The sequence below is a fragment of the Tursiops truncatus genome, chromosome 14, assembly GCF_011762595.2.
Source record: "Tursiops truncatus isolate mTurTru1 chromosome 14, mTurTru1.mat.Y, whole genome shotgun sequence".
In the NCBI taxonomy this organism is placed as follows: Eukaryota; Metazoa; Chordata; class Mammalia; order Artiodactyla; family Delphinidae; genus Tursiops; species Tursiops truncatus.
Genome location: NC_047047.1, coordinates 5,065,384 through 5,092,871, shown reverse-complemented (window position 1 = coordinate 5,092,871; position 27,488 = coordinate 5,065,384). Strand labels below are relative to the sequence as shown.

The window sequence follows — 27,488 nt, the reverse complement described above, 5'->3', positions numbered from 1 at the left end:
CCTGGCTTGTCCTTCCCTCGAAGCCCCTGATTCCTGTTGCCGGACCACCTATCAAAACCCGACATACCTGATAACTATTTAATGTCCCCATCTGGCTTCTCCCAACCACTTCCTATGGCTCCCATCTTGATTTCTAAAGCTGTCAGGCTACCTCTGACCTCATTTTTGATGCCCCTTGCGGATTTTTGCAGGTTAAGGACTTTTCGTGGCTGAACTTGATTTAAACAATCCTTACATACAAAATATAAATTTACAAAAAGGATAAGTTAAGGGAAGTAATTCTTTTTATAAAAGATTCTAAATAGGTCTCTAAATAGCAAGTTTCTCTGCATTTAAAATATTACTTTTTAAAAAATATTGACAGGGCTTCCCTGGTGGCACAGCAGTCGAGAGTCCACCTGCCGATGCAGGGGACACAGGTTCGTGCCCCGGTCTGGGAAGATCCCACATGCTGCGGAGCGGCTGGGCCCGTGAGCCATGGACGCTGAGCCTGCGCGTCCGGAGCCTGTGCTCTGCAATGGGAGAGGCCACAGCAGTGAGAGGCCCGCGTACGGCAAAAAAAAAAAAAAAAAAAAAAAAAATGTTGACAAAAACCTTTACTGTGATCATAGGTACACATAAAGTAAGGTCAGTCTGCATTGTCTAATTTCCCTACCATCTAGGTACCTCTGGCCCAGCTGCCCAGTGAACACTCTGCTCACTGGCACATCTCCATCCCACGTTCCTTTTTTCGTTTTGTTTTGAGGGTCTTTTTTGGCCGCACCCTGTGGCATGCAGGATCGACCAGGGATTGAATCTGTGCCCCCCTGCGTTGAGAGCACGGAGTCCTAACCACTGGACCGCCAGGGAAGTCCCATCCCATGTTTCTTTTCCCCTTTTCGTTCACTTGTGCTTCCCGGGACCATCTCCCAAATAAACTACCGGCACCCAAACCTTTGTCTCCAGATCTGCTTTTGGGAGAGATCTGAGCTCACACAACTTCCTCATCACAGCAGTGGCAACTGCACGGCCCTGGTAGCTGGGGTACAATGTCTGTCTCGCCTCTGGTCTGCTTCATCTTCTTCTGTTTTTTTTTTTTTAAATTAATTAATTTTATTTATTTATTTTTGGCTGCAGTGGGTCTTCATTGCTGTGCACGGGCTTTCTCTAGTTGTGGTGAGCAGGGGCTACTCTTTGTTGAGGTGTCAGGGCTTCTCATTACGGTGGCTTCTCTTGTTGCGGAGCACAGGCTCTAGGCGCACAGGCTTTGGTAGCTGTGGTGCATGGGCTCAGTAGTTGTGGCTCGCAGGCTCTAGAGCGCAGGCTCAGTAGTTGTGGCACACGGGCTTAGTTGCTCCGCGGCATGTGGGATCTTCCTGGACCAGGGCTTGAACTTGTGTCCCCTGCATTGGCAGGCGGATTCTTAACCACTGCACCACCAGGGAAGCCCTGCTTCTTCTTCTTTTGTTGCCCTTTGATCTGCTTCTGCACCCCAAGCCCTCCATCCTGTCATGTACTAGAGGAGTTACTTCCTTTTAATTCAACTGATAGACTAGTTTAAAAAGATTCTCTCCCAGTGCTCAAGGATGGCCTTTAAAGGGCTGAGCTTGGCTGCTGAATCTCCAGCATGCCACATGTTCTACTAACTTCCATTGCTCATGTCAACCCTCTTCTACTCGGCTAGGAGGTGTGAACAGTTCCAGGGCTGAGGCCAGGTTTCTATGAATCTGAGTCTCTAACATCCCAGGAGGACTTTTCAATCATTTCCACCCAATCCCGGGTGTTGGAAAACTGAGGTGCAGGGAGGGTGAGCATTTGAACACTTTGTCCATCAGAACTCAGATCTCTGACTCCTAAACCTCTGCTTTTCCCTTTCTGAGCTTCTGAACATATCTCACCCTCGTTTCCTTGCTCGACTCAATTCCCCTTGCTGATCACTACTTCCATCGTTTATTTCCAGTTGCTCTAAGTCTTCAATGACCCTGAACCCTTGAATTACATTCACGCAGTCCAGTTTCATGGCTCTGCGGCACCCCCTTCCCGTGCCCCATTCTGAGGTTGAAAATCAACTTCTACCAACATTTTTGCAACAAAGAAAAGACGAGGAAATAAGTAAAGTGATGTCTGGGGGACTGTCAGTGTCCGCCTCTTGCATAATTAAGCTTCCTCTGGAATTTCTGTGACTGGAGGGGAGATGACTGCCAGTGTACACTGGGAAGATGCATATTTGTATCCATGGCTTGCTGAACTCAAGAGCCTCTCACCCGCCATCTGAGCTCTCAAAGGCCAAGGCTTTACACATTTCCTAACGTGTAAAGTTCTTGACTTGACTGATAATCCGGGTTCTGCCCAGGCCTCGGTTTTGTCCTCTGGTCCCACCTAACCTGCCTGGCTTTCTCCGAACTGAGTCCTCTTGCCCAATGTGGCCGGTTTCCTCATTCTCTCAACTCCTCATTCTTTGTCCAAGCAAGCTATTTTTTCCTCCAGCCTAAAATGCCAGATTGGTATTTATTTTCCAAATTATGAACTTGATAATCTTTTTGGGTGGTGGATGCTGGAGGACAAGGCCCTGACAAATCTGCTTCCCGGTGTCACGTAGGACACATGGCTTGTTATGGACTGAATGTGTCTCCCCCTCCTCCAACCCTGTATGTCGAAACCCTAACCTCCAGTGTGGCTGTATTTGGAGATGGGGCCACTAGGGAAATAATTAAGGTTAAATTCATAAGGTCATAGGGGTGGGACCCTGACCTGATAGGATGGATGTCCTTATAAGAAGAAATACCAGAGAGCTTAGCGTTCTGTCTATGACACTAGCACTGAGGACATAGCTGGAAGGTAGTCTTCTGTAAGCCAGGAAGAGAGCTCTCACCAGGAACCAAATCATCTGGAACCTTGATCTTGGACTTCTAGTCTCCAGAACTATGAGAAAAGAAATTTCTGGTATTTAAGCCACCCCATCTGTGTAATTTGTTATGGCGGCCTGAACTAATACATGGCTGTTGACTGAGAACATGGTCCCCAGCCTCCGAGCTGGGCAGGTGTACACTGCTTCTGCATGAAAAGTTAACGATCTTTGTAGAGTCCAAAACCAAACCTTCCTTTGCTACCACGATTCAGGAACTGCCATCCTTTCCTCTGTTTGTGACAGCATCCTCGCAAGCGTGAACAAGGCTCTGAACCACAAGCAAATCTTTAAACTCTTCGTCTGTTTTGCCTCTGGCCCTCCATTAGATGCCAAGTCTTAAGAGCATCTCCTGGCCGAACACTTCTTGTATCTCCTTTCTCCAGGCCTTAGTACCCTGGCCTGTGCTCTTGAGATGGCCTTTTAACTGTCCTTACCCCTGTCTTTATCTAGTGTACGGAGGAGGAAACGACGGAGGCTCAGAACTTAAGTAACAGGTGCCAGCCTGCATAACTGGTAAATAACAGAACTAGGTTCGGTTTTGCCCCCAATACAGCATACTTTCCACTAGAACTGTTTGGTGCTCTTTCCAGCTAGCTAGAATTTATAATGTTCCGACTTTAACAACAGCGATTTATGAAACTGTCCTACACCCATTAGCAGATTGTAAGCTCTGTCCTGATCTTCCTGATATCCCGGGCAAGGGCTAAGCCAGTGCCTTGCCCTGGGTAGGGACTTAAGAAAAGGTACTAAATTGAAAGGAAGAAATAATTGTCACAATGGTAATATGGGAAAGAGCAGCTTAGGAGAGAGATTTAGAGAAAGCTGGTAGAAAGAGGAGTTGGTTTCTGAATTGAGCTTGAGGTGATGAAGAGAATTTGGCTAGGCAAAGAAGGGGTTGGTCCTCAGTGTCATGAAGTTAGAGTTGAGGCTGTGAACCCGTGGAAGGATGCTGGCTTGGAGGGTCCTGGCGTTTCTGCATCGGGTTCAGATGTAAACACCAAGCAAGTCAATTAATTTCTTTAGACGTTGGTTTCCCAATGTGTAAAGTGGGAAAAGTAAGAGTACCTACCATTTGGGGTTAATGTGAAGAATAAGGAGATAGTATATGTAAAGGATTTAGCACGTTGTTTGGACCCAATACCTGTTACCTATTATTAATAATAAATACTACTAAAATATTATTACTAGCACTGTGGTCTGAAAGTTCACACGTGCACCAGTCTAACTCTCTGAGTAAATTATTTACTTTATACTCATAGATAATTCCATTGCTGTTGGTAGATTAAAAAACAGAATTATTTAAAGGCACCACTAAATTCATAGGAACGCTTTGGTTACTATGATTTTTCTAATCAATGGACTCCAGGAGTACATGAATATATTTCAGCCTTATGAGAGATTCTCACAGTCGAAAATTTTGGAGGGACTTCCCTGGTGGTCCAGTGGTTAAGGCTTTGCCTTCCAGTTCAGGGGGTGCGGGTTCAATCCCTGGTCGGGGAGCTAAGATCCCACACGCCTTGTGGCCAAACAACCAAAACGTAAAACAGAAGCAATGTAGTAACAAATTCAATAACATCTTTAAAAATGGTCCACATCAAAAAAAAAAAAAAAAAAAAAAGGAAGAAAATCTTGGAAATCAAACTTTCGGGAGGCAGGAGAGTGCTAAACATATTCTGGGTAGAAGACTAACTTGGCCGAATCAGAAACTTGGATTTTGGGACTAGGCTGACCTGCTGAGAATCCCTCCTCCACTTCCAGGCTATGCCTTTAAAGAATTTAGGAAAATTCCTCAGCTTTCAGTACTTTGGTTTCCTCATCCTTAAAACGAGGATAACATCACCCTAAGGCTAAAGGAGGGGTTAAATTGATACTGTAAGTAAACCAAGAATTGGTAGACAATGATGATGGTGTTTGTGAAGCCCAACTAGAAGGGCCTTGGATTTTCATGAGGCCCCTGTTCTCAAAGTGTGATCCCTGTAACAGCAACTCAGCATCCTCTGAGAACTTGTTAGAAATTCAAGTTCTCAGGCCTACCCAACACTTGCTGAATCACAAAGTCTGGAGGTGGGGTCGGCAATCCGTGCTTTTACGATCTCTCTCGGTGATTCCCGGGGCGGGCACTCACATTTGAGAACCCGCTGTGAGGGAATAGGGAGCCATTGAAAGTTTTGGACAGTGGGGTGATAGTGATAACAATGACCGTTGTGCAGACCATATATTCTTGTTTAACAGGATGAAACTACCTAACTGCTGGCTAGCTTCCAGAGTTGCCGTAAGAAGCCCGTCTGTAGGTCCTCAGTGATCTCTAGGCACAAAACTCGGGTTAGGACTCCTGGCCCCTGACACAGTGCGCAGCTACTGAGTGAGGTGCTCCTCGCCACAAGGCAGTTGGACGAGCTGCTCTGGATTCAGTTTCCGCTGAAAGTCTCAGGCGGGACCCGGCAGCCGTGTGATGCTCAGTGAAGCCCCAACCTAATCAGGCCACCAGTTTAGCCCGGAAAAGAAGAGAAAGGACAAGAAAACCAGGTAGGGAAACCGGAAGCGAGGGTCTTAAGGGGCCAGAATCTGGCGATGGGGGAAGGGACGGCATGGGAAGAGCTGGAGCGGGGGCGGGGCCGGGAGGACCCTCCTCCTCGGGGATGCTGGCGGAGCTGGGCGCGGCGGGCGGGGCGGGGCTCCGGGAGGGAGGGGTCGGCCCGCCCCTCCGCCCGGGGGTCCGGACCGGTTTCCCTTTGTCGCGGGCGCTCCCCACGCTCCCCCCGCTGCCCCTCCCCGCGCACCCGGCCCCGCGCGCGGCCGCCGTCCGGGCCCCACCCCTGCTGAATATTCACGCCGCGCCGCGCCCCTCGCCCCCAGCCCGGGCCGGCTCCGGGCGCGAGCGCGCTTCCGCCCGCTTTTCCTGCCGGAGGAGGAAAGGGGGAGCTGTTTGCTCTCCTCAGAATACGTTTTCGGTGTCCCGTGTCTCCTCCTCCCGCGCCGCCGCCCCCCGCCGCGCGCCCGCCTCCGCCTCCGCCTCCCGGTCATCTTTGTCTGGCGGCCTCGCGCTCCGGGCTCCACTCTCGGTGGCGCCGCGGCCCCTGGTCCGGGCCGCTCGTGCAGGCGCGCGGTGGGGCGCGCGGCCGGGGCCTGAGGCGCGGGCAACGCCCGGGGTCCTGCCGGCCGCCCCGGCCATGGAGTGAGCGCCGCCGCCCGCCCGCCCGCCGCCCCCGGCCTCGCCCGCGGGCCCGCGCCGCCCTCCGGGCCTCCGACTCCCAGAAACACACCAGAGACCGATTGATTGTGACCGGGTTTTGGGTGCCAAAAAGGGAAAATGGCGAACGACTCCCCTGCAAAAAGTCTGGTGGACATCGACCTGTCCTCCCTGCGGGTGAGTGGCGGCCGCGGGGCGCGGGGAGCCGGGAGCGGGGAGCCGGGGCCGCGCCCTGGCCGGCCGGGTGCTCGGGCGCCGCCGCGGGCAGAGCCGCGGGCGCGGCGGCCCCTTTGTCTGCCCGCGTCAGCGGGTGCGGGGCCCGGGGCGCGACCCTCCGCCGGAGCCGCCGCCCGGGACCCCGACCCCGCGTGCCCCGACCCCCATCGCGGCTCTCGGGCGCCGGCGACCGCGCCGGGCGAAGCCCACCTCTGTGGTCGCCGCCCTTTCTCTCCAGCTGCCCCGCTTCTTTTATTCATTGTTGTGCTGCTTTCCGATGCTCACCCCTCCCCTCCTTCTCCTCCAGGATCCGGCTGGGATTTTCGAGCTGGTGGAAGTGGTGGGAAATGGCACCTACGGACAAGTCTATAAGGTCGGTGTGGGCGCCTCCTTTGTTTCCCGGGGACGGGTTGAAACTTCTGGTCCGGGGGCGACGGGGAGGCTGATGGATACGCCGCCGCCCGGCGGCCACGCCGCTCGGCTGAAGTTGGGAGAGGGGTCTCGCATCGCCGTCCCGCTGTTTTTCAGCAGAGTTTATATGCACACTGGCCTGAAAAGACCTCATTTCCTGGCTCTCAGTTAAGGAAATAAGCTCCACTCTTAGGCATGCACTTTTCTCCCATAAAATGGGCAAAGCATTTTTGCATCCGACAACCTACATTTTTCCCCGTCTTTCCCAGATCTGGCCTTCGGAGTTGGTGTGTTAATTAAAATTCAGTAGAGGCAGGCCTTGCTTGTGATTATCCCAAAACACTGCCTTGGCTTCCTTGAGAATTGTCTTCGTGTTCCCTCGTTTGAATGCTCGCCAGGCGCCCAGGGAGCGTAGTTCGGTGCTATTTGCTTCTCCTTTATAAGCAGCGTGCATTCTACTGATGGGTACATGTTTTGGGGAACCGGGGAACGGTGTGTGTTTGGGCAACAGGAGCAGGAAGACTTACAGTGTGACGATTATACGGTCTGAATTCCAGGAATAACCTGTTTGACAGGTGTGTAATTGAAACAGAAACGAGGCAAAGCCCAGGAGTGGAGAGGGTGCCCAGACTTTACACCCACCCCAGGTCTTTCTCTTTTTTTTTTTTCATACCTGCCCCCTCGCCCCCAGCAGTAAATGAAACTAACAAATCTGGAGACTCCGAGTCGGCTCTGAGTAGCTGACACCTCGTGAGACTAACCCGTGCTGCGTATTTTACCCAGCGCACATTCTGGAGTTTATGAGCAGCTCTAGGTAATGGAGGCGCAGGCCCTGAACGTTTGAAACAGAACGTGAAATTCTCCCTCTCCTGATTTGTTTCTTATTACTGAACGCTTTCTCAAAGTTATCTGCACCGGGGGTGTTTGGTAGCTGTTAGTGTTTTCTAGCTGGGTACAAGGTTGGGATAGAATAAAAAAAAAAAAATCTTATGAAGCAGGGCTTTGTGGTTCGCTGTGAAGAATTGTCATTGTCTCATTAAAAATGGAGGGGGGGGTTGGAAGCTGACTGTAGACATTTTCTTCGCCCAAATTAAGTGTGGATCCCATTGTCTGTTTTCTGCTCTGAGAATAGGGTTTCTCTATCTCTGGAAAGCCTCTCCCCAGCCCTGACTTACCCTGGCCTGGGCTGTGTCCCGGCCTGTGGCCTGAACTGGATGGAGTCAGTATTCTGAGGTGATCTCAAGTGAATCAGCATGTGTTTTGTTGGTTAACTGTTGGGGCCGGGGCCAGATTTTTGAATTTGAAAGAGAGCCCTGTGAGCTCAGCCTGCCGGGCTCAACTGAATTTGGAAGCTTTTGGAAAATTTTGGAAAAGATTGTGTTGCAACTCCCTGAGTGGTCTGCTAACTGGCTGAAAGATGTTCTTTCGCGAGGCCCAGTGTTTGTTTAAGCACCAGTCGGTTTTTTCTAACCCAGTTTTTCTGGCCAGATTCGAGTAGTGAGTGTGCCCTCGTCCAACTGAACTAGCCAGAGCTTGTTTTTGACCTGGTTACACAGTAGTTGGATTGTTTGCATCTTCTTTGGTCAGCGTGGATGTGAAGGCTGGTGAAGTAAACCAGGAGCCAGTGAAACCTGAACGGGTCTTAAAGGGTTTAAGAGCTGGGGGTTCTTTATAGGAGCAGGTGGGGCGGGTTCACTGCCGAGGGTTTCCCCTCCTCCTTCCCCCTTCGGTTTCATCCCCTCTTCCCCCAATCTTTTGAGATAGATTTGCTGAGCACAACATTTGGGGGAAGTTGGGATCCCCGACATTTGGGGATCGTGGCGGTGACCCGGCTCTCTGGCTCTCTCCCTATAAAGTCAGTACAGTTGAGGAGAAATTCTCAAATTATGCAAACTCGAGGAATTAAGCAATCTGTGCAACCGTGCCGTACAATCACGAGCAAGAGTGCTTGAGATTTTGCTCGCCTGCAGTTGTTTTATTATTATGGAGAATTTGAACCGGACACTAGGGAGAGAGAGATCACCAGTTTAACAGTTACCAGCACGTGACTAATCTGGTTTTGTCTGTAGTCTTCCCTCTCTCCATCCATTATCTTCACATAAAACCCAGATACCATTTCACCCATAAATGCTTCAGTATGTATCTTTTTTTGTTTTTTAGATAGTCTCAGTGCTGTTCTCACACCAAAAAAACTAATTCCTTCCTATCAAATATTCAGGTTTTTTAAAAAATTGAAGTATAGTTGACTTACAATGTGTTAGTAAGGTATACAGCAAAGTGATTCAGTTTTATATATATATAGACACATATGTATGTGTGTGTGTGTATATATGTATATTTATATATATATGTTTATGTTTTTCAGAGTCTTTTCCCTTACATGTTATTACAGAATATTGAGTAGTGTTCCCTGTGCCACACAGTAGGCCCTTGTTGGTTATCTATTTTATGTAGAGTCGTTTGTATATGTTCATCCCGAACTCCTAATTGATCCCCCCCACTTCCCCCTTCGGTGACCATAAGCTTGCTTCAGATGTTCAGTGTGAACATTTTCCTGATTATCTCATACATATTCTCTTACTATCACGAGAAGCTCTTTCATATTTATGAACTGATCCTGGGAAGTTTAGTCTTAGAGGTGGTGGCAATAGCAGAGACAGTTAACATTTCCATTCTCTCTTCTCTTTAAATGTGTACTTTCTAGAACCGTTTACGTCATGCCTAGGAGTTTAGGAATTTTGTTGGTACGATTTGCATATGGTGGTTTTGGGATTAGATTATTGACACTGTAGCATTTGTTTACTGTTGCTAAACATCCACTAGTGTGACTAGCATCAGATTTTGGAAAATACTTGTGTCTAATTTGTTTTTTATAGAGAAGCTTTTTTTTTTTAAACATAACTTTAGGTGAAACACCTGTAAGCTGAACAACCTGTAGTCCTAATTTATTTCATTGTTATATTTTCTATTTTTTGTTTTTTCTATGAACCTTTTTAGTGATTGTGGTTGCTTATTTTTAGAAGACTATGGTTACATGAAGTGAATGAGTCGAGAGGGAGTTTTCTGAGTTTTGATATGTTCTATGAAAATGGCTTTCTTGGGGATAGTTTATAATTTTCTGCATCTGACAAAAATGGTAAATAGTCTGGGTATAGTTGAACAGTATGTAACTTTACCTTTAAAAAAGGAGCTGAGACACAGGCTGTATTCTATTTAGAGAAATTTATTTTTTGCTTTAGATTTCTGAGAGATCATAGGGAAGGATACTCATAAAATGTGAAAAAAATTATGAATTTCTGTTCACAGGGTTTCATTCAGAGTACCATATATTTATAAAAGAAGTGTCTGTAAGATGATCTTGTGCATGTTGAGTAGATACAGTGAATTTTAATTATTTTCATCAAAGGGAGAAACGATAATGTGAAAAGTCCAAACCAGAAACGATAGATCAAAGTTTGTTTTTGTGTTTTTGGAGTTTGTTATTTTTAACGTTTATTTGGCCATTTTTGTTTTTTCCTTGGGGTGGCTACTGTTATTTTGCATCTTGCAAGCGTCCAGTGGCCATTGTTCCAAAATGTCTTGGCTAAAGGCAGGAAAATCCTGCATCTGGAATGGCATGGTAGGGACCCGAGGGGAAGTTAGGGAGTTGAGAATCCAGCAGGCTCACAGGCCAGAGGGAGAGAGCATCTTGACTCTGACCGTGTCTGACCCTGTCCTTGGAGGAGAGGGCCTTGGTGGACTGGACACCTTGAAGGTTGAGGATGAGGCTACGCTAGGCCTGAAGATGGTAAGCAGAGCTAACCTGAGAGTCGGCCACCTGTTAGGCGCTGTGCTAATGCTGTCCCCCTCTTTTATTGAAGAAAGGGGGGTATGTGTGGCCAAAGGGCTGAGGGTGACCTTTGGGAATGGTAGTAGGGCTTGGGGGTAGTGGGCATCTCGGGAGGGGTTATTCGTGTTGGCATTGAGGAGGTCCATCATTCCCTGGCATTGAGGGGCCATTGAAAGCTTTGTCGGGATTGGGGATCCCTGGGAGTAGGAGCCTTGGTCAGGGGAACTTTGGGGAAGGAGCAGGTACGGTGGTTGCCCTGGGGCAGTGGTCTAGGAGAGAGGAGGGGAAGGAAGGCCAGGGCAGGGCAGTAGAGAGAAGAGTGTTGGGGTGAATTCTTGGGCTTTGCTCCTTGCTAAATCCACTCCTTCTCTGCAGGCTTTGGTGTGACCCTTTAAACGGGTCCCCTGTTTGCCTGCTAGATTAGGAGGAGCCTTGGGATTTGTGCAAGTGCTAAAATTGCTTTCGATTGCCATGTAAATTGTGTAGCTTTTTAAAGATCATCTTCGAAACGTTTTGGAGCAAGCACTTAAACTTTGGGGAGGGGTGTTCCGCAAATGTTGCTTTGTCAGGGTGACGCCTCTTGTTCTTAAATGGAGGTAAAGACATCCACTGGGGCAAAATAAATTTTGTAGAACTAGATGTTTTCCTTAGGAGGAGGTTTGATCGGCCTCTGAGTGGCATGTACGGACTTGTTCTGAGACACAGAGTCCCTTCACGCTGGAAGGATTCTGGCCCTGGGTTAAGGGAGGGGGGATGAACCAACCCTGCTGAACACACGTAGGTGTGTGGCTCTCTTAAAAAATATCAACCCAAACTTCCAAAAACTGTTTTGGCCCTAAACTAAATCAGGAACGTCAGAAGCCTTGCAGAAAAACCAACCAGCAAATAAAACCCTGCTCGTGATAGTTTTTTAACTCCTTATTGCTTGAAACTCTGTAATACAGTGTTTATTTGCATAGCTTGCAAGCTTGTATTTTGCCTTTTTTCTTGACCAAGTTTGGATCTATGTCTGTTTCTACATATTGACATTATCTGGGGGCACTTTTGGTACAGTGTGTGTGTTCATAGATTTTTGTGGATTGGCCTTTGAAAAGCAAAGACGATTTCTGAAAAAATATATCCTACTCTGGAGATAATGAATCCCTGAGCAGGTGTGCCAAGCCAGGGAATAACCTAAGGAGTTTCCTTCCCAGGGAACTAAAAATATTATAAACTAAAATACATTTTAGCCTAGAGATGGGTGCTTTGACACATGCATTTCTTACATGGTCTTTTGTTTCTCTGCTTTCTTAGTAAATAAATACTTGCACCTGGTTGTGAACAGCGTCTTGAGCCAAGACATTGCCCACCCTCAGAGCATCAAGTGCTTTCCATCTCTCAGCTGCACTAGGTTTAGATGCCTGTGCTTCTTATCATTAGTAACAGTGCTTTCACTTTTTCTCTATTCTAATGATTTAAATTGGCAGACAGCAGTGCATGTAAATGATTGTGCAAGTGCACTGCTTTCAGACCCAGGTGGTTCCGGTGCCGAAGCAGGACTGTTGCCCAGAGGGCAGCACTGATACGTGATACCCTGGAAACTTCACTCTCATCAAGGAAAATGTACAAAAGTTGACTGTGTGGCCATTCACTGTATTGGAGTCAAGAACTTAATTTACAGTGAGTTCTCAGGATCAAGCACTACCTATTTAGAATTTGTAATAATTTTACGGGTCAAAACAATATTAGGTCACCACCTCACCTTTTAAAAATCAGTGTTTTAAAAACTTTGTTTCTCGCACAAGTAGCTAGATATATAGCTAGCGGCTTGTGGGTCATCCTGTAAAGTACTTGCAAATAATTGCTTTGAATATTTACTACAGATTTTTTGTGAATTCAAGTTGGTTTTAATACTACTCTGAATTACCAGTGTTAAAATATTAAGATATATTTAATATGTAATTTGGGACCTCATTACATAGTCACTGGGACGTGATTATCAGAGGGTAGAGATTACCTAGTACTTCTGGAAGATTTGATTGATAGTTATTTTGCTGTAATAATATGATAACACAAGAATTGAATCAGGATACATTTTTTGGACTTAGGGAGGGATGGCCAGGAAGAGAACGGAGACCAGGGCAATGTTATATTACCAGTGACCAGCGTGGCAGCCAGAGTCTTAGGTTTTTATGATATTCTGTTAGGAGGCTGGCTCGGTGATAAAAGTCTGCTGGCATCATTCAGAAGAGAAGTGAGTGATGTGTTGGCAGGGATAGAGTTGCGAGGCCCTGTTTTCTGTCAGAATTTCAAAAGGGAGGACAAAATGATAAGTTTTAGGACTTCTCAAAAGTTTTAAAAACTGGGATCTTAGAAACTCTGACATCTGCGTAGCATTGTGAGGAACTTAGAACTAATTTGGGGACACCAGTTAACCATACAGGGCTGGTTTCCTGCCACTTACAGTACTCACTGTGCTGCTACCCGAGCTGGGCCCTGCCTGCCTGGTCACACAACGGTGCAGGAAGCAGGCAGTGTGTTTACCCTCCAGGAGTGCAGGGAAGACGGGGTGGACACAGCGTGCCAGATGTGTAACATCAGATGTGTACCATCCTGTGATGGCTCTGTCTCCCCAGGCCCTCCACCCAGACACAGCCCATGTGCCCGACCCCGGAGAGCTTTCCAGCCTCCGCAGGGCTGAAATAGTTCAAACACGTGACCAGAAAACCGAGGTGAAAAAATAGACACAGAAAATGCCAGCCTGACTCTTTTCTTTTAATATTTATTTTATTGAAGTGCAGTTGACCTACAGTGTTGTGTTAATTTCTGCTGTACAGCAAAGTGATTCAGTTATATATATTACACGCTCTTTTCATATTATATACACATTCTTTTTCATATTCTCTTCCATTACGGTTTATCACAGGATATTGAATGTAGTTCCCTGAGCCATACAGTAGGACCTTGTGGGGTTTTTTTTCTTTTTTTTTGGCCGCATCGCATGGCATGCGGGATCTTAGTTTCCTGACCAGGGATCGAACCCGGGCCCCCTGCAGTGGAAGCTTGGAGTCCTAACCACTGGCCTGGCAGGGAATTCCCAGGACCTTGTTGTTTATCCATTTCTATATACAGCATCTTTTTGTTATTAGAATCAAAGGACATCATATCACCCTGTCAACTTGCTATAAAAGTTTTTCCGCAGTCGTCAGTTTCTGAATTTACCTGGTTGTACCCCAGTCAGCAGAGCGGACCTGCGGGAGCCCTGAACTGGCAGGGTCGAGTCTGCACAGGGCTCTCTGTGAGCCCTTGGGCTGATGTGTTGCATTAGCGAGAGAACTGGGGGCCTTGTCCACGAGGAGGAGGGAGCTGGAGCCCAGGCTGCTTCCCTCTTTCTGCGGAATTGGCCCTCCATCCCTGGGGCATTGCAAGTATCTCAGATATGGCCAAGTGTTGACAGGTTTTCCTATTCAATTTTTAATCTTAACTAATTATTAAATTATTAAAAAGGAAAAAGCCCCCACTTTTGTGCTATGACTTAAAAACTTTCTTTTCATTATATGGCAGATAGGACCTTCAAACACTTGCCAAAGTTAGGAATGCACATAGTTGCAGTCAGGTGACAAACTGAAGTTCTCTTATCAAAACTTGGCGTTGTCCTATCTCCAAGGGACATCTATTTTCTTTTTTCTAATGTCTTTTTTAAAAAAATTAATTAATTTATTTATGGCTGTGTTGGGTCTTCCTTTCTGTGCGAGGGCATTCTCTAGTTGTGGCAAGCGAGGCCACTCTTCATCGCAGGGCGTGGGCCTCTCACTATTGCGGCCTCTCTTGTAGCGGAGCACAAGCTCCAGACACGCAGGCTCAGTAATTGTGGCTCACGGACCCAGCCGCTCCGCGGCATGTGGGATCTTCCCAGACCGGGGCTCGAACCCGTGCCCCCTGCATTGGCAGGCAGATTCTGAACCACTGCGCCACCAGGGAAGCCCGGCATCTATTTTCAGTGCTTTTAGTTGCTCCATTTGAAGTTGACTGCTGTATTTCTAAACTATACGCTTACATGGCTGTTTCTTGATTTATCAGTTTTGTACACTTACTGACTTCTTGGCACGGTGGTTACAGTTCTTGAACTACTGGTGTGGTCCCACGTGAAGAATCAGCTATTATACTTGTCCCCCTCCCTTAAATGAGTATATCATAATTTGGGGTTAAAATGATAATTGTTTGTATTATACTGTTTATCTCTGAGCCAAGCAATCTAATATGATTACATCTTCTTTTTTAAACACTCCTTCCCCCTTGCGTTGCCTTTTTCGTTTGCTTAGTTTTCCATGTACTTGTCATTACCTTCCACCTCAAACGCCCTGAAAGTTAATATCAAGTACCTAGCAAAGTTCAGCCTTTATCAACAGTTTTTCTAAACACTTAAACACGTTAGATGACTCATTGTTTCAGATAACCTGTAGATTCTGCTTTTTTCTCCCTGGAGGGGAGCTGGCCAGGTATGCTTGGCCTCCCACCTTGGTGCATAGCTCTGCTCCTGGACCATCTGTTTCCTGGATGCCACAGTCTTTTTTTTTTTTTTTTTTTTTTTTTGGTGTACTGCCTTTCTTTCCTGAAGCACATCCTCCAGTTGCTTTGTAAGTAAGGGTGCCTGGGGTGTAAAGGTTTTAAGTCTTTGGATGACCCAGAATGCTTTTGTTCTTCCTTTACGTGGGATTTATATGTTAGTGGGTGGAAAATATTCTAGGGTGAATATTCATTTTTCTCTTGGAATTTTGAAGTCATTGGTCTTTTGAGTGTGACCTGTTTTAAACTTCTTTGGGGAAGCTTTTAGGATATTCTCTTTATTCCTGGTGTTCTTAGATTTTATGAGTGTCTTGTGTTGTCATTCGCTGTTCCAGGTGCTTGGTTAATTCTTTTTCTTAGGAGCTGCCCTTTTTTTCTGGGAAATTTTTTTTTCTTCCCCTCCAAATTCCCTGCCTTCTCTTTCTGAAAGTCCTGTGAGTCACCTCTTTGATTTATTTTCTTATCTTTTCCTCTATTTTTGTCTTTTTGTTCTACTGTTATGAAATGTCTTTGACTTTCCATTTCAATATTTCTATTGAATTTTTAGCTTTGTCATATTTTTAATTTATAAGAGAAGCCCTCTTTCTCAGTTTTTTAATTAAAAAAACGCGTCTATTCCTTCGTGAATTTATCTAATCTCTCTGAGGATACTGAGTGTAGATACAGGTATTTTCTTTTGGTTGGTATTCTTGTGTCTCCGGTATTCCCCCCACCCCCCCCCCCCAATTTCCTCCAGATTTCAGTTTTCCTCTTTGTTTATTTGGGTTATTTATTTTTTTATTATTTGGCCATGCCATGTGGCATGCGGGATCTTAGTTCCCCAGCCAGGGATTGAACCTGGACCCTCGGCAGTGAAAGCCTGGAATCCGAACCACTGGACCGCCAGGGAAGTCCTGGGTCTTTGTCTTTAACGCTGAAGATTGTCCTTAAATACTTGGAGATGGGTGACTCTGCTCGTATTTGACTGAGGCACTAGCAGTGACTTGGAGGCTGCTGACTGCTGGTAATTCAGTTTAGGGAGTGCAGGTGGGCCCTGTATATTCTCGTGGATGGGGAACCCCAGCTGAACATCTGAAGGGCTTTTCTTTGGGGTTTCTCTAAGAAGAACACCCAGAAGCTTTTCCTGCTTGGGGGCTGTGCATGTTTATTGGCCTGTGGGGCTCAGGTGGAGGAAGGAGGCTGGAGATGTGCCGTCTGATATCTTAGCTTTGCAGCCCTGTGGCTTGCCGCTTTCCCTCCTGTCCTCACATCTGGAGCATTTCTCCTTCAGCTTCTTCAGGGCCTGAGCCTCTGGTTTCCTGGACTGTGAGGTAGAGAAAGGGGGGGCCTGGGACGCTGTGCCACCACGTGTCCCCTCTCCTCATTTTAGCCTCATACTTCGTTTGGTATCAGTTGCTTCCAAATGAGGATCTCCTCAGGGTTCTGTGCAAATTGCCTCACTTTTGGTGTCCCCTCAGTGGGCACTTAGATTATAACTTTTTTCTCTTTGCTCCATCCATTAAAAAAAAAAAAATTATTTATTTATTTGGTTGCACCGCGTCTTAGTTGTGGCAGGTCGGCTCCTTAGTTGAGGCACATGGGCTCCTTAGTTGGGGCATGCAAACTCTTAGTTGCGGCACGTGTGTGGGATCTAGTTCCCTTACCAGGGATCGAACCCGGGGCCCCTGCATTGGGAGCGCAGAGTCTTAACCACTCTGCCACCAGGGAAGTCCCTTCATTTTTTTTTTTAAGTCGTTTTTTTCCTTGTATTTTATTTTATTATTTATTTTCTTTTGGCCGCACCTTGCCGCGTGCAGGATCTTAGTTCCCCGACCAGGACCGAACCCGTGCCCCCTGCAGTGGAAGCGTGGAGTCTTAACTGCTGGACCACCAGGGAAGTCCCTGCTCCATCCATATTTTAGCGGTCAAAACCTGATAGTAACAATCTGTGCCGTCATTTCTTCCCCTTGATCTCTTTATGCTTCTTATAATCATTTTTATGGGAATGAACCCCTGTGACTCATGTGATCAGTCCCCCAGACCAGGAGTCAATTAGAAGTTGCATCTTTGATTTCACACCTGTGGTTTTGTTCAGGCGTGGGCTACTTTTCATCCGGAGCAGTAACCACAAAAACAGCAATGCCAACAACAAAAATGAAAACAGGAGTGGAGCAGCGCCTTAGGGCTGATACTTAAAGTGGGAGATGCAACCCAGGGACGGGGGCCATGCAGGCGTGCTGGGTGGGCATCCCCAGGCTCACTGCTGTCCCACACCAGCCTCCAGGAGACACGGAAGTTTGTTCAACGGGTTTGTTTTTTTAAACAGCTTTATTGAGGTGTATTTTATATATCACGGAATTCACCCGCCTCAAGCCTGCATTTCAAGGGTTTTTAGTAGATGTACTGAGTGGCACAGCTGTCCCCACAGATCAGTGTCCAGCACTTCCATCGCCCCAGCAGGATCCCTCCTACCCTTTCACAGTGAACCCCTGTCCCATCCCAGAGCTTCAGACAACCGCCGTCTATTTTCTGTCTCTATAAATTCGCCTTTTTTGAGCATTGCATATAAATAAAATCATGCCACGTGTGGTCGCTGGTGTATGATTCCTTTCACTTTGCATAATGCTTCTGAGGTTTGTCCATGCCGCTGAGCGTGGTAGTTTGTTCCTTTTTATGTCTGGATGGTGTCCAGGGTATGGACGGGCTGTGTTTTGTCCACCAGTTCGCCAGCTGATGGACGTCACAGTTGTTTCTAGATTTTGGCTGTTGGGAGGAGTGCCTTCAGCAGGTGTTTGGGCCTCGCATCTCAGATGCTTTCGGAAGAGTTGCACCTGGGAGCCTTACATAGCAGGAGAAAAGAGGGGGCATGTGTTTGCTGGGGTCTACCCCTTTCTCGGCAGCATAACTCCACACCTCCCGGTTCTGATGACACGGCCGCCTGTCTCTGCTTCCCTGAAACCTTTACCTTCCCCACTCTTAGTATTAGTCATCACTGCATTTAGGTCATTTCTTGAAACATCTGAAAACAGTTTCTTATCGCCATAAAGACAAACTGTTCACTATCAGTGAGGTCATTGGTATCAGGAACTAGGCCAAACCGGTTTTTCCTTCTCACATTTTATTGGGGGATTCCATTGTCAATAGTCAGCCCTTTGCCATGTGATGCTAAAGACTGGAGTTTTCCTTTATCTCAGACAGAAGCTGTTGACTCACCGGGATTTGAAAAAATAAAACAAAATCTAGTATCTTTGGTCAGAAGGACATATACCAAGTTAAATAAATGATTTGTTGCGTTACGTGGGGGAATACAGTTGCTCATTTGATTTTCTTCAGGTGTACCTTTTAGAGTATTCTTTTCATCTTACATTCTAAAGAAAATTTTTTTTGAATTTTATTTTATTTATTTTTTTATACAGCAGGTTCTTGTTAGTTATCCATTTTATACATGTTAGTGTTTATATGTCAATCCCAATCTCCCAATTCATCATATCTCTTATTGGGGGCTTCAGTGCATTCAGATCAAATCTAAATTTAATGTTAGTGTACTTCTGGAAAATTCTCATACTTAGAGCTATATTCTTACCTGTTTATGATACTAACTGAATACTGTTGACAGCCAGAACCGTTGCCCCAGCAGTAACTCTGGGACCCTCTATGTAGTTGCCCTGTAGTTTTGCTGACTATTCAGTTTGGAGACCTCAAGTCAAAGACTGAATATTACCCAAGTCAGGGTTGTGCATCCAAGGGACACACGGGTTATTGGGACCCGAGTCAGGCAGTGAGGGTGGCTCAGGTGGCGCAGGATTCGCTGAGTGTGTTCGTTCACCCGCGGGGCCTGCCTGCAGTTCTGGGGCCTCTCCTGTTTGAACTTGGCATCTCCGTGTGTCCACGTGCTCCTCATCCGCTCTTGTTGCCCCTTCCCTTAGTTGCCAGAAAAGACTTGTGAATGTTCAGCTCTTTACTCTTCAGTGACTTGGGGGCTTAGTATCTGGTTTGTGTGTCGCTGTTTGTGAGATATCTGAGCCTGCTCTGCTAGGCAGCTCTCCTCTCAGTCCTGTTACTCCAGAGCTCGCTGCGGACGTGGCGTGTGCCAGGCATCCCTCGAGGCTCCTTGCTGGTGGCAGCGGACAAGAAGAGCGGTCAGCGCGTGCCTTGTGCAGCACGTAGCTTGAGGAGGAGGGTACTGCAGATGGGGAAGAGCGGCCCGTGGGAGTGGATGGCTAAGCTGGACCTGATACGGTGGACACGTGGTACGCAGTGAAGCTTTATGGTTTAGATTCAGAGTCTCTGGTTGAGGCTGAGATGGGTGAGCAGCTGGAGCTGATGGCTCCTCATCTTGGTTAATAGAACTCTGAATAGAGATAGGAGGGGTGTGTTCCATTGATTATGGTAATTGCCTGCCCCTGTCAGTTGCCTGGAGCGTCTGTCTCTTGGCAGGCCTCGCATCCTTTGTCTGCTGCTGGTGTGGCGTCCGGACTGTCCTGAGTTAGGAGTTAGCAGCTCTTGGTCGAGCACCCTCAGCATCCCCATAGAGAGAAGGGTGGGGAGTGCGCTCTCATCACACCTCAGGGCGTCCTGTGAGCAACACGTGGTGCTCATACTTGGAGACGGACGGCCCAGAGAGGGGGGGACACGTGGTGGGATGGTTACCCGCCGGACCGCCGACCTTAGGGCTGCAAGCGACCTCTGTGAAATGGGATCACTGGTGTACAGACAGCCTTAGGATACTCAGATAGCTTTTAACAAGTTTCTGGAGTTCAGGTTATACAAGGAAATGATTTCAAAGATGAGGTTTTGCATTTCTTTTTAGGTGCTATATATTTGCTTTTTGATAATACAGATAAAAGGTAATTTTCTTTTCCCGAGCTTACTGAGTAAAATGGTCTTGTGGGCTTTTTTGAAAAAAATTTAATATCGAGTGAAATATTTCTAACCTTTCTCTAATCACACTGGAAAAGACCTTTTTAATTGCTAATGCCAGCCATCAAAATGTGAAAAAAAGTTTGTTTTATTTTGTTTAAACGAGGCCTCTGTCAGTCATCAACCCCAAGGTTGAATTAGACATTTCATCAGTTTGCTACTCAATTAGCTGAAAATATATATTCTCTTTTTTACTTACTATATGAAAAAAGTGATTTAAAATGCTAAATTTTACATAGGATGTTGATTTTTTTCCCTTGACCTTTCTTCTTTCATTTCTTTCTGGCTCTTTCTACTGAGGACTTTGTCTCTTTGGTAGTTTGTCTTTTTCCCTTTTTTCTTTCTTTTGAATTAAATAATTGAGTGTTTTTTGTGATTCCATTTTCTGGCTTATTAGCTGTAACTTCTACTTTATTGTTTCATACATTACTTTAGGGTTTACAGTACATACTTGTAACCTATCACAGTTTACCTTCAAATCGTAAATACTTCATATGTAATATAAGGACATTACAGTAGTATCACTTCTGTTTCTCCCTACCTGGCCTTATAGTATTTTGTTATATATTTTACTTTTATATATGTTATAAACCTCAAAATATATTGGTGCTATTTTTGCTCAGTCAGCTATCTTTTTTTTTTTTTTTTTTTTTTTTTTTTTGCGGTACGCGGGCCTCTCACTGCTGTGGCCTCTCCCGTTGCGGAGCACAGGCTCCGGACGCGCAGGCTCAGCGGCCATGGCCCATGGGCCCAGCCGCTCCGCGGCATGTGGGATCCTCCCGGACCGGGGCACAAACCCGCGTCCCCTGCATCGGCAGGCGGACTCTCAACCACTGCGCCACCAGGGAAGCCCAGTCAGCTATCTTTTAAAAAGATATAAATAGTAAGAAAAAACCCTAATACATGTACCCATGTGGTTGTTAGCATTTCTGGTGCTTTTCGTTCCTGGTGTAAATCCGTATTTCTATCAGGTACCATTTTCCTTCTGCCTGAAGGACTTACGTTGTCATTTTTTATAGTACAGGTCTGCTGGGTGATGAATTCTTTCAGTTTTCGTATGTCTGAAAATTTTTGTGCTTTTGATTTTGAAAGAATTTTTGCTGAGTATAGAATTCCAGGTTGCTATTTTTTCCCCTTGTCTTAGAGATGTTACTCCACTGTTGTCTCACTTGAATTGTTTCTGCTGAGAAATTTGCTGTTCTTATTTTGTTCCTTTTTACATGTCTTTTTTTTTTTTCTTGTCCTGACTGCTTTTAAGAGTCTCCGTTTACCCCTGGTGTTGAGCAATTTGATTATGACGTGCCCTGGTGTGCTTCTCTTCACGTTTCTCGTGCTTGGGGTTTGGGAGCTTGGGTCTGTGCGTTTAGAAGTTTCATAAAATTTGGAAGATTTTTGGCCGCTGTTTCTTCAGTTCTTTTTTTTCTTCCCCCCTCACTTCTCTTCCCTCTTCTTGGTCTTGGGGACTCCCATTGAATGTTTATTAAGCCACCTGAAGTTGTCTCGGAGCTCACAGATGTATCTTTTTTTTTTTCTTTTTGTGCTTCATTTTGGTTAGTTTCTTCTGCTCTGCATTCATGTTAACTTTCTTTTTCATCGTGGACTCTGCCATTAATTCCATCCCACGTATTTTTCATCTCTGGTGGTGTATTTGCATCTCTAGAAGATCTGGGTGTTTTAAAAATATTTTCTAGATCTCTGCTTTTGAGCATATGCATACAGTTATAATAGCTGGTTGCGTGTCCTTGCCTATAGTTTTAATATCTATGCCAGTATTGCGTTGAATACAGTTATAATAGCTGCTTGAGTGTCCTTGCCTATGATTAATATCTATGCCAGCATTGGGTTGGTTTCGATGGATGGTCGTCACTGTTGGTTATGTTTTCCCGTCTGGTAATCTCGGCGTGGATGTGAGACATGAACTTTACCTTGTTGGGTGCTTCCTATAAGTATTCTTGAGCTTTGTTCTGGGGTGCAGTTAAGCTACATGGAAATAACTTGAACCTTTTGTGTCTTGCTTTTATGGTTTTTGTTAGGGAGATCTGGATCAGTGCTCAGTCTAATGCTAGTTATATCCCACTGCTCAGGCAAGACCTCTCTGAGTTCTCAGTTGCCCATGATTTATGAGTTTTTCCATTTGTTTAGTGGGAACAGGCACTATTTCCATCCGTGTGAGCACTTGCACTGTTCCTTCCAATCCTTTTGAATGTTTTTTCCCCCCAGCCTTGGTAGTTTCCTTTGCATGTGCTGATCGTTACTTGGGTGAACATACAGGGGACGCTTTGCAGAGCCTGGCGGTTCTTCTCTTTGTGTAGCTCTCATTTCTGGTATTCTCACCGGAGCTCTAGCTGTCTAGGTTTACCTGGACTCTTAGCTCCTGCTCCTTAACTAAGGGAGTCTGCTGAGCTCTGCTTGGGTTTCCTCTCCCTGTGCTGTGCCCAAAAACTTTGTAAAGGGAGTAAGTTCAGGCAGTCGTATGACTCGCCTCATTTGTTTCTTATCTCAGGGATCACTGTTCTTTATTGCTTGATGTCTAGTTTCTTATCTCAGGGATCACTGTTCTTCGTTGCTTGATGTCCAGTTTCTTGAAAACCTTTGTTTTGTAAATTTTGTATGGGTTTGTTTTGGTTGTTTCAAGTGCAAAGGTATATCCAGTCCCCGTTAACACCATCTTGGCCAGAAGTAGATGTTCAGCTGTTCATTCATTAGGAGGCATCAGCAACACGACAAACTGAAAACAACCCCTCCCCACTTCTTTGATGGGAATAGTAGTGAGTAGGAGAACAACCTTGGATTTAAAAAACAGCACTTAAAAAAAAAGATTTATTGAGACGTAATTCAAACACCACACTGTTCACCTATTTAAGGTGTCGAGTTCAATGGCTTTTTGTATATTCCCAGAATCATGCAGTCGTAGCCACATTTTAGAACATATTTGTTGCTGCAGAGAAGAAACTGCATATCCCAGTCCTCCTATCACTACCTTCCTCCCTTCCCCCACCTCAGCCCCAGTCTACTACTAATCTACTTTCTATCTCTATAGATTTACCAGTTCTGGACATTTCATATAAATGGAATCAAACAACTTGCGTTCTGTGAACACTTAGCATGTGTTCTAGGTTCATCCATGTTGTAGTATGTATTGTGCTTCATTTCTTTTTGTTGCAGAATAATATTCCATTGAGTGGATATACTGATTTTACCTGTTATTCAGTTGATGGGCAGGTGGATTGTTTCTACTTTTGGACTATTAGGAATGATGCTGCTGTGAACATTTGTGTACAAGTTTTTGTATAGACTGTATTTTCATTTCTCTTGGATGTATATCTAGGAGTAGAACTATTTCTGTCATGTGGTAATGACAGAGGAGCTCAGTTCCTTTGGAGGAACTGCTAAACTGTTTTCCAAAGCAGCTGGACCATTTTACATTCCCACCAGCAGTGTATGAAGGATTTGATTTCTCCACCTCCTTTTGCCAATACTTGAAATTATCTGTCTTTTTAAAATTACAGCCAACCTAGTCGTATCTCATTTTAGTGGTTTTCATTGCTTTTCTCTGATGACTAATGATGTTGAGTATCTTTTCATATGCTTCCTGGTTATTTGAATATCTTTGGAGAAATGGTATTCAGATCCTTGGTACATTTTTAATTGTGTTATTTGTTTTTCAGACTTCTAGATTTGTAAAAGTTCTTTATGTATTCTAGATACAAGTCTTTTGCCAGATGTATGACTTGCAAAAATTTTCTCCCATTCTTTTGAGTTGACTTTTCACTTTCTTGATGGTGTACTTAGAGCACAGAAGTTTTTAATTTTGATAAAGTTCAATTTATTTCTTTTGTTGCTTGTGCTTTTGGTGTCATATCTAAGAAACTACTGCCTAAGCCAAGATTATGAAGATTTACTCCTTTGTTTTTCTTTTAAATTTTAAAGTTTTAGCTCTTAGTTTAGCTCTTTGATCCACTTTGAGTTAATTTTTGTGTAAAATGTGAAGTAGGGGTGCAGCTCCATTCATTTGCATGTGGATATCCAGTGGCCCAGCACTGTTTGTTCAAAGGACCATTCTGTTCCCACTTAGTTGTTTTGGTACGCTTGCTTTGGTGCACTTGTTTTGGTACCAGTTGACCTTAAATTGAGCGTTTCTGAACTCTTTTTTTTTTTTTCTTTTTCTTTCTTAAATTTCTGGACTCTAAATTCTATTCCATTGATCTCAGTATTTATCCTATGCTGTGTGTGGGCTTTCTCTAGTTGCGGCGAGCAGGGGCTACTCGTCACGGTAGTGCACGGGCTTCTCATCGCGGTGGCTTCTCTTGTTGCGGAGCATGGGCTCTAGGCACGTGGGCTTCAGTAGTTGTGGCATGCGGACTCCGTAGTTATGGCGCATGGGTTTAGTTGCTCCGCGGCATGTGCGATCTTCCTGGACCAGGGCTTGAACCCGTGTCCCCTGCATTGGCAGGCGGATTCTTAACAACTGTGCCACCAGAGAAGCCCATACACTGTCTTGATTACTATAGATTTGCGGGAAGTTTGGAAATTGGGAAGAGCGAGTTCTCCAAAGTTGTTCTTCAAAAGGACCTGCTGGGCTTCCCTGGTGGCGCAGTGGTTGAGAGTCCGCCTGCTGATGCAGGGGACACGGGTTCGTGCCCTGGTCCGGGAGGATCCCACGTGCCGCGGAGCGGTTGGGCCCGTGAGCCATGGCCGCTGAGCCTGCGCGACCGGAGCCTGTGCTCCGCAACGGGAGAGGCCGCAACAGTGAGAGGCCCGCGTACCGCAAAAAAAACAAAAAAGGACCTGCTGATTTTGCTAATCTTTTTACTAATGACTGACCCTGGCACATACTTTCAAGACACTTTTTTGGCACTTGACACAAGCTTTGTGAATTGAGACTTAACTCCTCTCATGATGAAAGATTTTCTGTTTTGCAGACTAATGTCTTCATACGCATGTCCATATCACACAGATGGTAGACCCCCCCCCCGACTGCCCCCCTGCTATGTTTGTGAGAGAACAAATCTAGAGTGTCTCGATTCCTCTTCCTCTTGTAAATGCATTAAGGAATAATTTGATAATGTCACTGAATTCTTTCAAAATCTTTATAAATTAAGTACCATATAGCATAGAAGAGGAGAATGTAAACCATGTAAGGAAATGGAACCAAGTCAAGCTATCCAGATATGAAACAACTCTACCTAGATTATTTTATCATTTCTTATGAAATTTTCACTGTAAAAAGTCTATTCCAGAATACGTACAAATTACATACCTAGATAACATACCATCACTATCAGAAAAGTATAAAGAAGTATGTTTCTTAAGGAAGATCAAAGACCCTGGCTCCGAACCACTAAGAAATAGTTTGCCTTGAACCTCAAGTGTTGATTAATCAAAAATTTCTGTTAAACCAAAGTCTTTGGTATGCTTAAAGCATTTCATCTAGGAGGAAAAATGTGCACTGTGAGCCCAGTATTTCAGTTTGACAACGATAAATGGAAAAGTTCCTGCCTCTATCACCAGAAGCGACAAATACCCAAGGAGCTTTTCATTGCAATTACGCTGAAACCCAGCTGGCCTTGGGACAGAGCAGGTTGTTGAATATCTTTAGCAGCCTCACTCATACGATGCAGATGAATCTCAAATCCATCCCAGGGTGATGCTCTTAGAAACCATAGTGACTTCAAGGCACTTTGGAAATCTGATGGTGCTACGTGAACGTTAAATAATGGTCTTGTCAGATTTAGTTTAACACTTATTATTTGTATACTCTCAAAACATAGTTTTTATTTAACTTTTTAAACTGCTTGTTTATAAATATTAGCAAAAGAGGAACTACCCAGAACACAGGTTTCACCTGAGCAACTTGCTCAGAGTAAATTACAGGGAAGGAAGCTTTTGCTAAAATGCATTTCCTCTACTTGTGAAGAAACTGTTGAGAAATAAACTTTAACTCTGAGAAAATTATGCCATCTCTCTGCAACGTGTTTATACTTAAGGAACACAATTATCTTGTTTCAAATGAGGTTCTTTGAAGAAAGAACCCCCTCAAGAAAGCCCCTCTCCCCGCAAAAGACTGTAAGAAATATATTCCACAACTGCCTTCTGTAGCTAATTGTAAGAACTCTGATTTCATCAGCAAACTGGGAAAACTATGCTTCCTGTGAAGTTCATCACTGATATCAACCAACCCTGAATAAGAATGGGAATTAAAACTTTAAAAAATTTAATTAATTAATTATTGGCTGCATTGGGTCTTCATTGCTGTGCATGGGCTTCCTCTAGTTGCAGCGAGCGGGGGCTACTCTTTGTTGCGGTGTGCGGGCTTCTCATTGCGTTGGCTTCTCCTGTTGCGGAGCACGGGCTCTAGGCATGCGGGCTTCAGTAGTTGTGGCACGCGGGCTCAGTAGTTGTGGCTCGCGGGCTCTAGAGCGCAGGCTCCGTAGTTGTGGCGCATGGGCTTAGTTGCTCCGTGGTATGTGGGGTCGTCCCAGACCAGGGATCGAACCTGTGTCCCCTGCACTGGCAGGCAGATTATTAACCACTGCACCACCAGGGAAGTCTCAAAACTCCTTTTAAGAATCATTCGTGGAGTTCATTTGACCACTCTGACAATTATGTCCACACGTAGTTGTTGAATGTTAGGGCTCTAAGGAGGCTTGAAGATGATCTATTTCAAACTTTGGTAAAAGAATGGGTCTAAGATTTGTTCTAAGAGACTCCAGACCCCTCCCCAAATCAGAGGCCTCGTCAGTCACAGAGATGGGACCAGAACCCCTCCTCCCAGCTAAAAATCAGTTTGAAAAATTACTTGCCATCCAACGTTTCTTCTATAGGAATTCCTCAGTAAGTTTTTCGTTTTTCAGAGAATGTGGTAAGAATATGGGGCCATGAGAACCATAAGAAGAAACGTAAGTGAACCCCATACCTGTACCAGTTTGCTTGGGGTCCCACATGAAAAGGCCATGGACTTGGTGGCTTAAACAACAGACGTTTGTTTTCTCATGGTTCTAGAGTCTAGAAGTCCAAGGTCATGGTGTTGGTAGGTTTGGTTTCTGCTGTCTGGCTCTGCCCTCACATGGTCTTTCCTCGTGTGGGTGCCTCCCTGGTGCCTCTTTGTGTGTCCACAGTTCCTCTTAGAAGGAAATAACTTTGTGCTCGTAAGTACTAATGGTTTATTAACTAATAAATTAGGAATTTCAGTTTTTAAAACTAAGAAATACATGTGGTCTTCTATTCCGTTATGTAGCATGTCCAACCCCCCCCCCCCCCCCCCGCCCCGCCCAGATCACTACAGACTCTGTTCTAGAGCATGGAGATACAGAATTGGCAAAAAAGACACAGTCCATGCTTTCATGGAGTTTAAGAAGACACAAAATAAATATATCAGGTGGTGAAAAATGCCTCTTTCAGTTGCCTTTACTGGGTAACAGGCCACCCCTGAAACTTAGTGGCTTAAAGCAACCATCATTCTATTTGCTCAGGATTCTGAGGGTCAGCACTTGGGGCTTGACCAGGCTCTG

The 27,488-nt window shown here is 45.5% G+C and overlaps 1 protein-coding gene across 50 annotated transcripts in view; it reads left to right on the top strand.

Annotated features, from left to right (window-relative positions):
- The first annotated feature begins 6,040 nt into the window (after positions 1-6,040).
- The window catches only part of MAP4K4 (mitogen-activated protein kinase kinase kinase kinase 4), a 174,004-nt gene continuing 152,556 nt past the window's right edge, over positions 6,041-27,488 (top strand). For 44 of the 50 annotated variants that reach the window (XM_073790992.1, XM_073790991.1, XM_073791000.1 and 41 more), the window contains exons 1-2: positions 6,041-6,254; positions 6,601-6,666. In XM_073790992.1, the coding sequence (XP_073647093.1) occupies positions 6,198-6,254; positions 6,601-6,666 (123 nt within the window). In that variant the 5' untranslated portion in view covers positions 6,041-6,197. Of the gene's footprint in view, positions 6,255-6,555; positions 6,667-27,488 lie in introns of those variants that run through there. The other 6 variants (XM_073791009.1, XM_073791011.1, XM_073790988.1 and 3 more) reach the window with 1 other exon arrangement.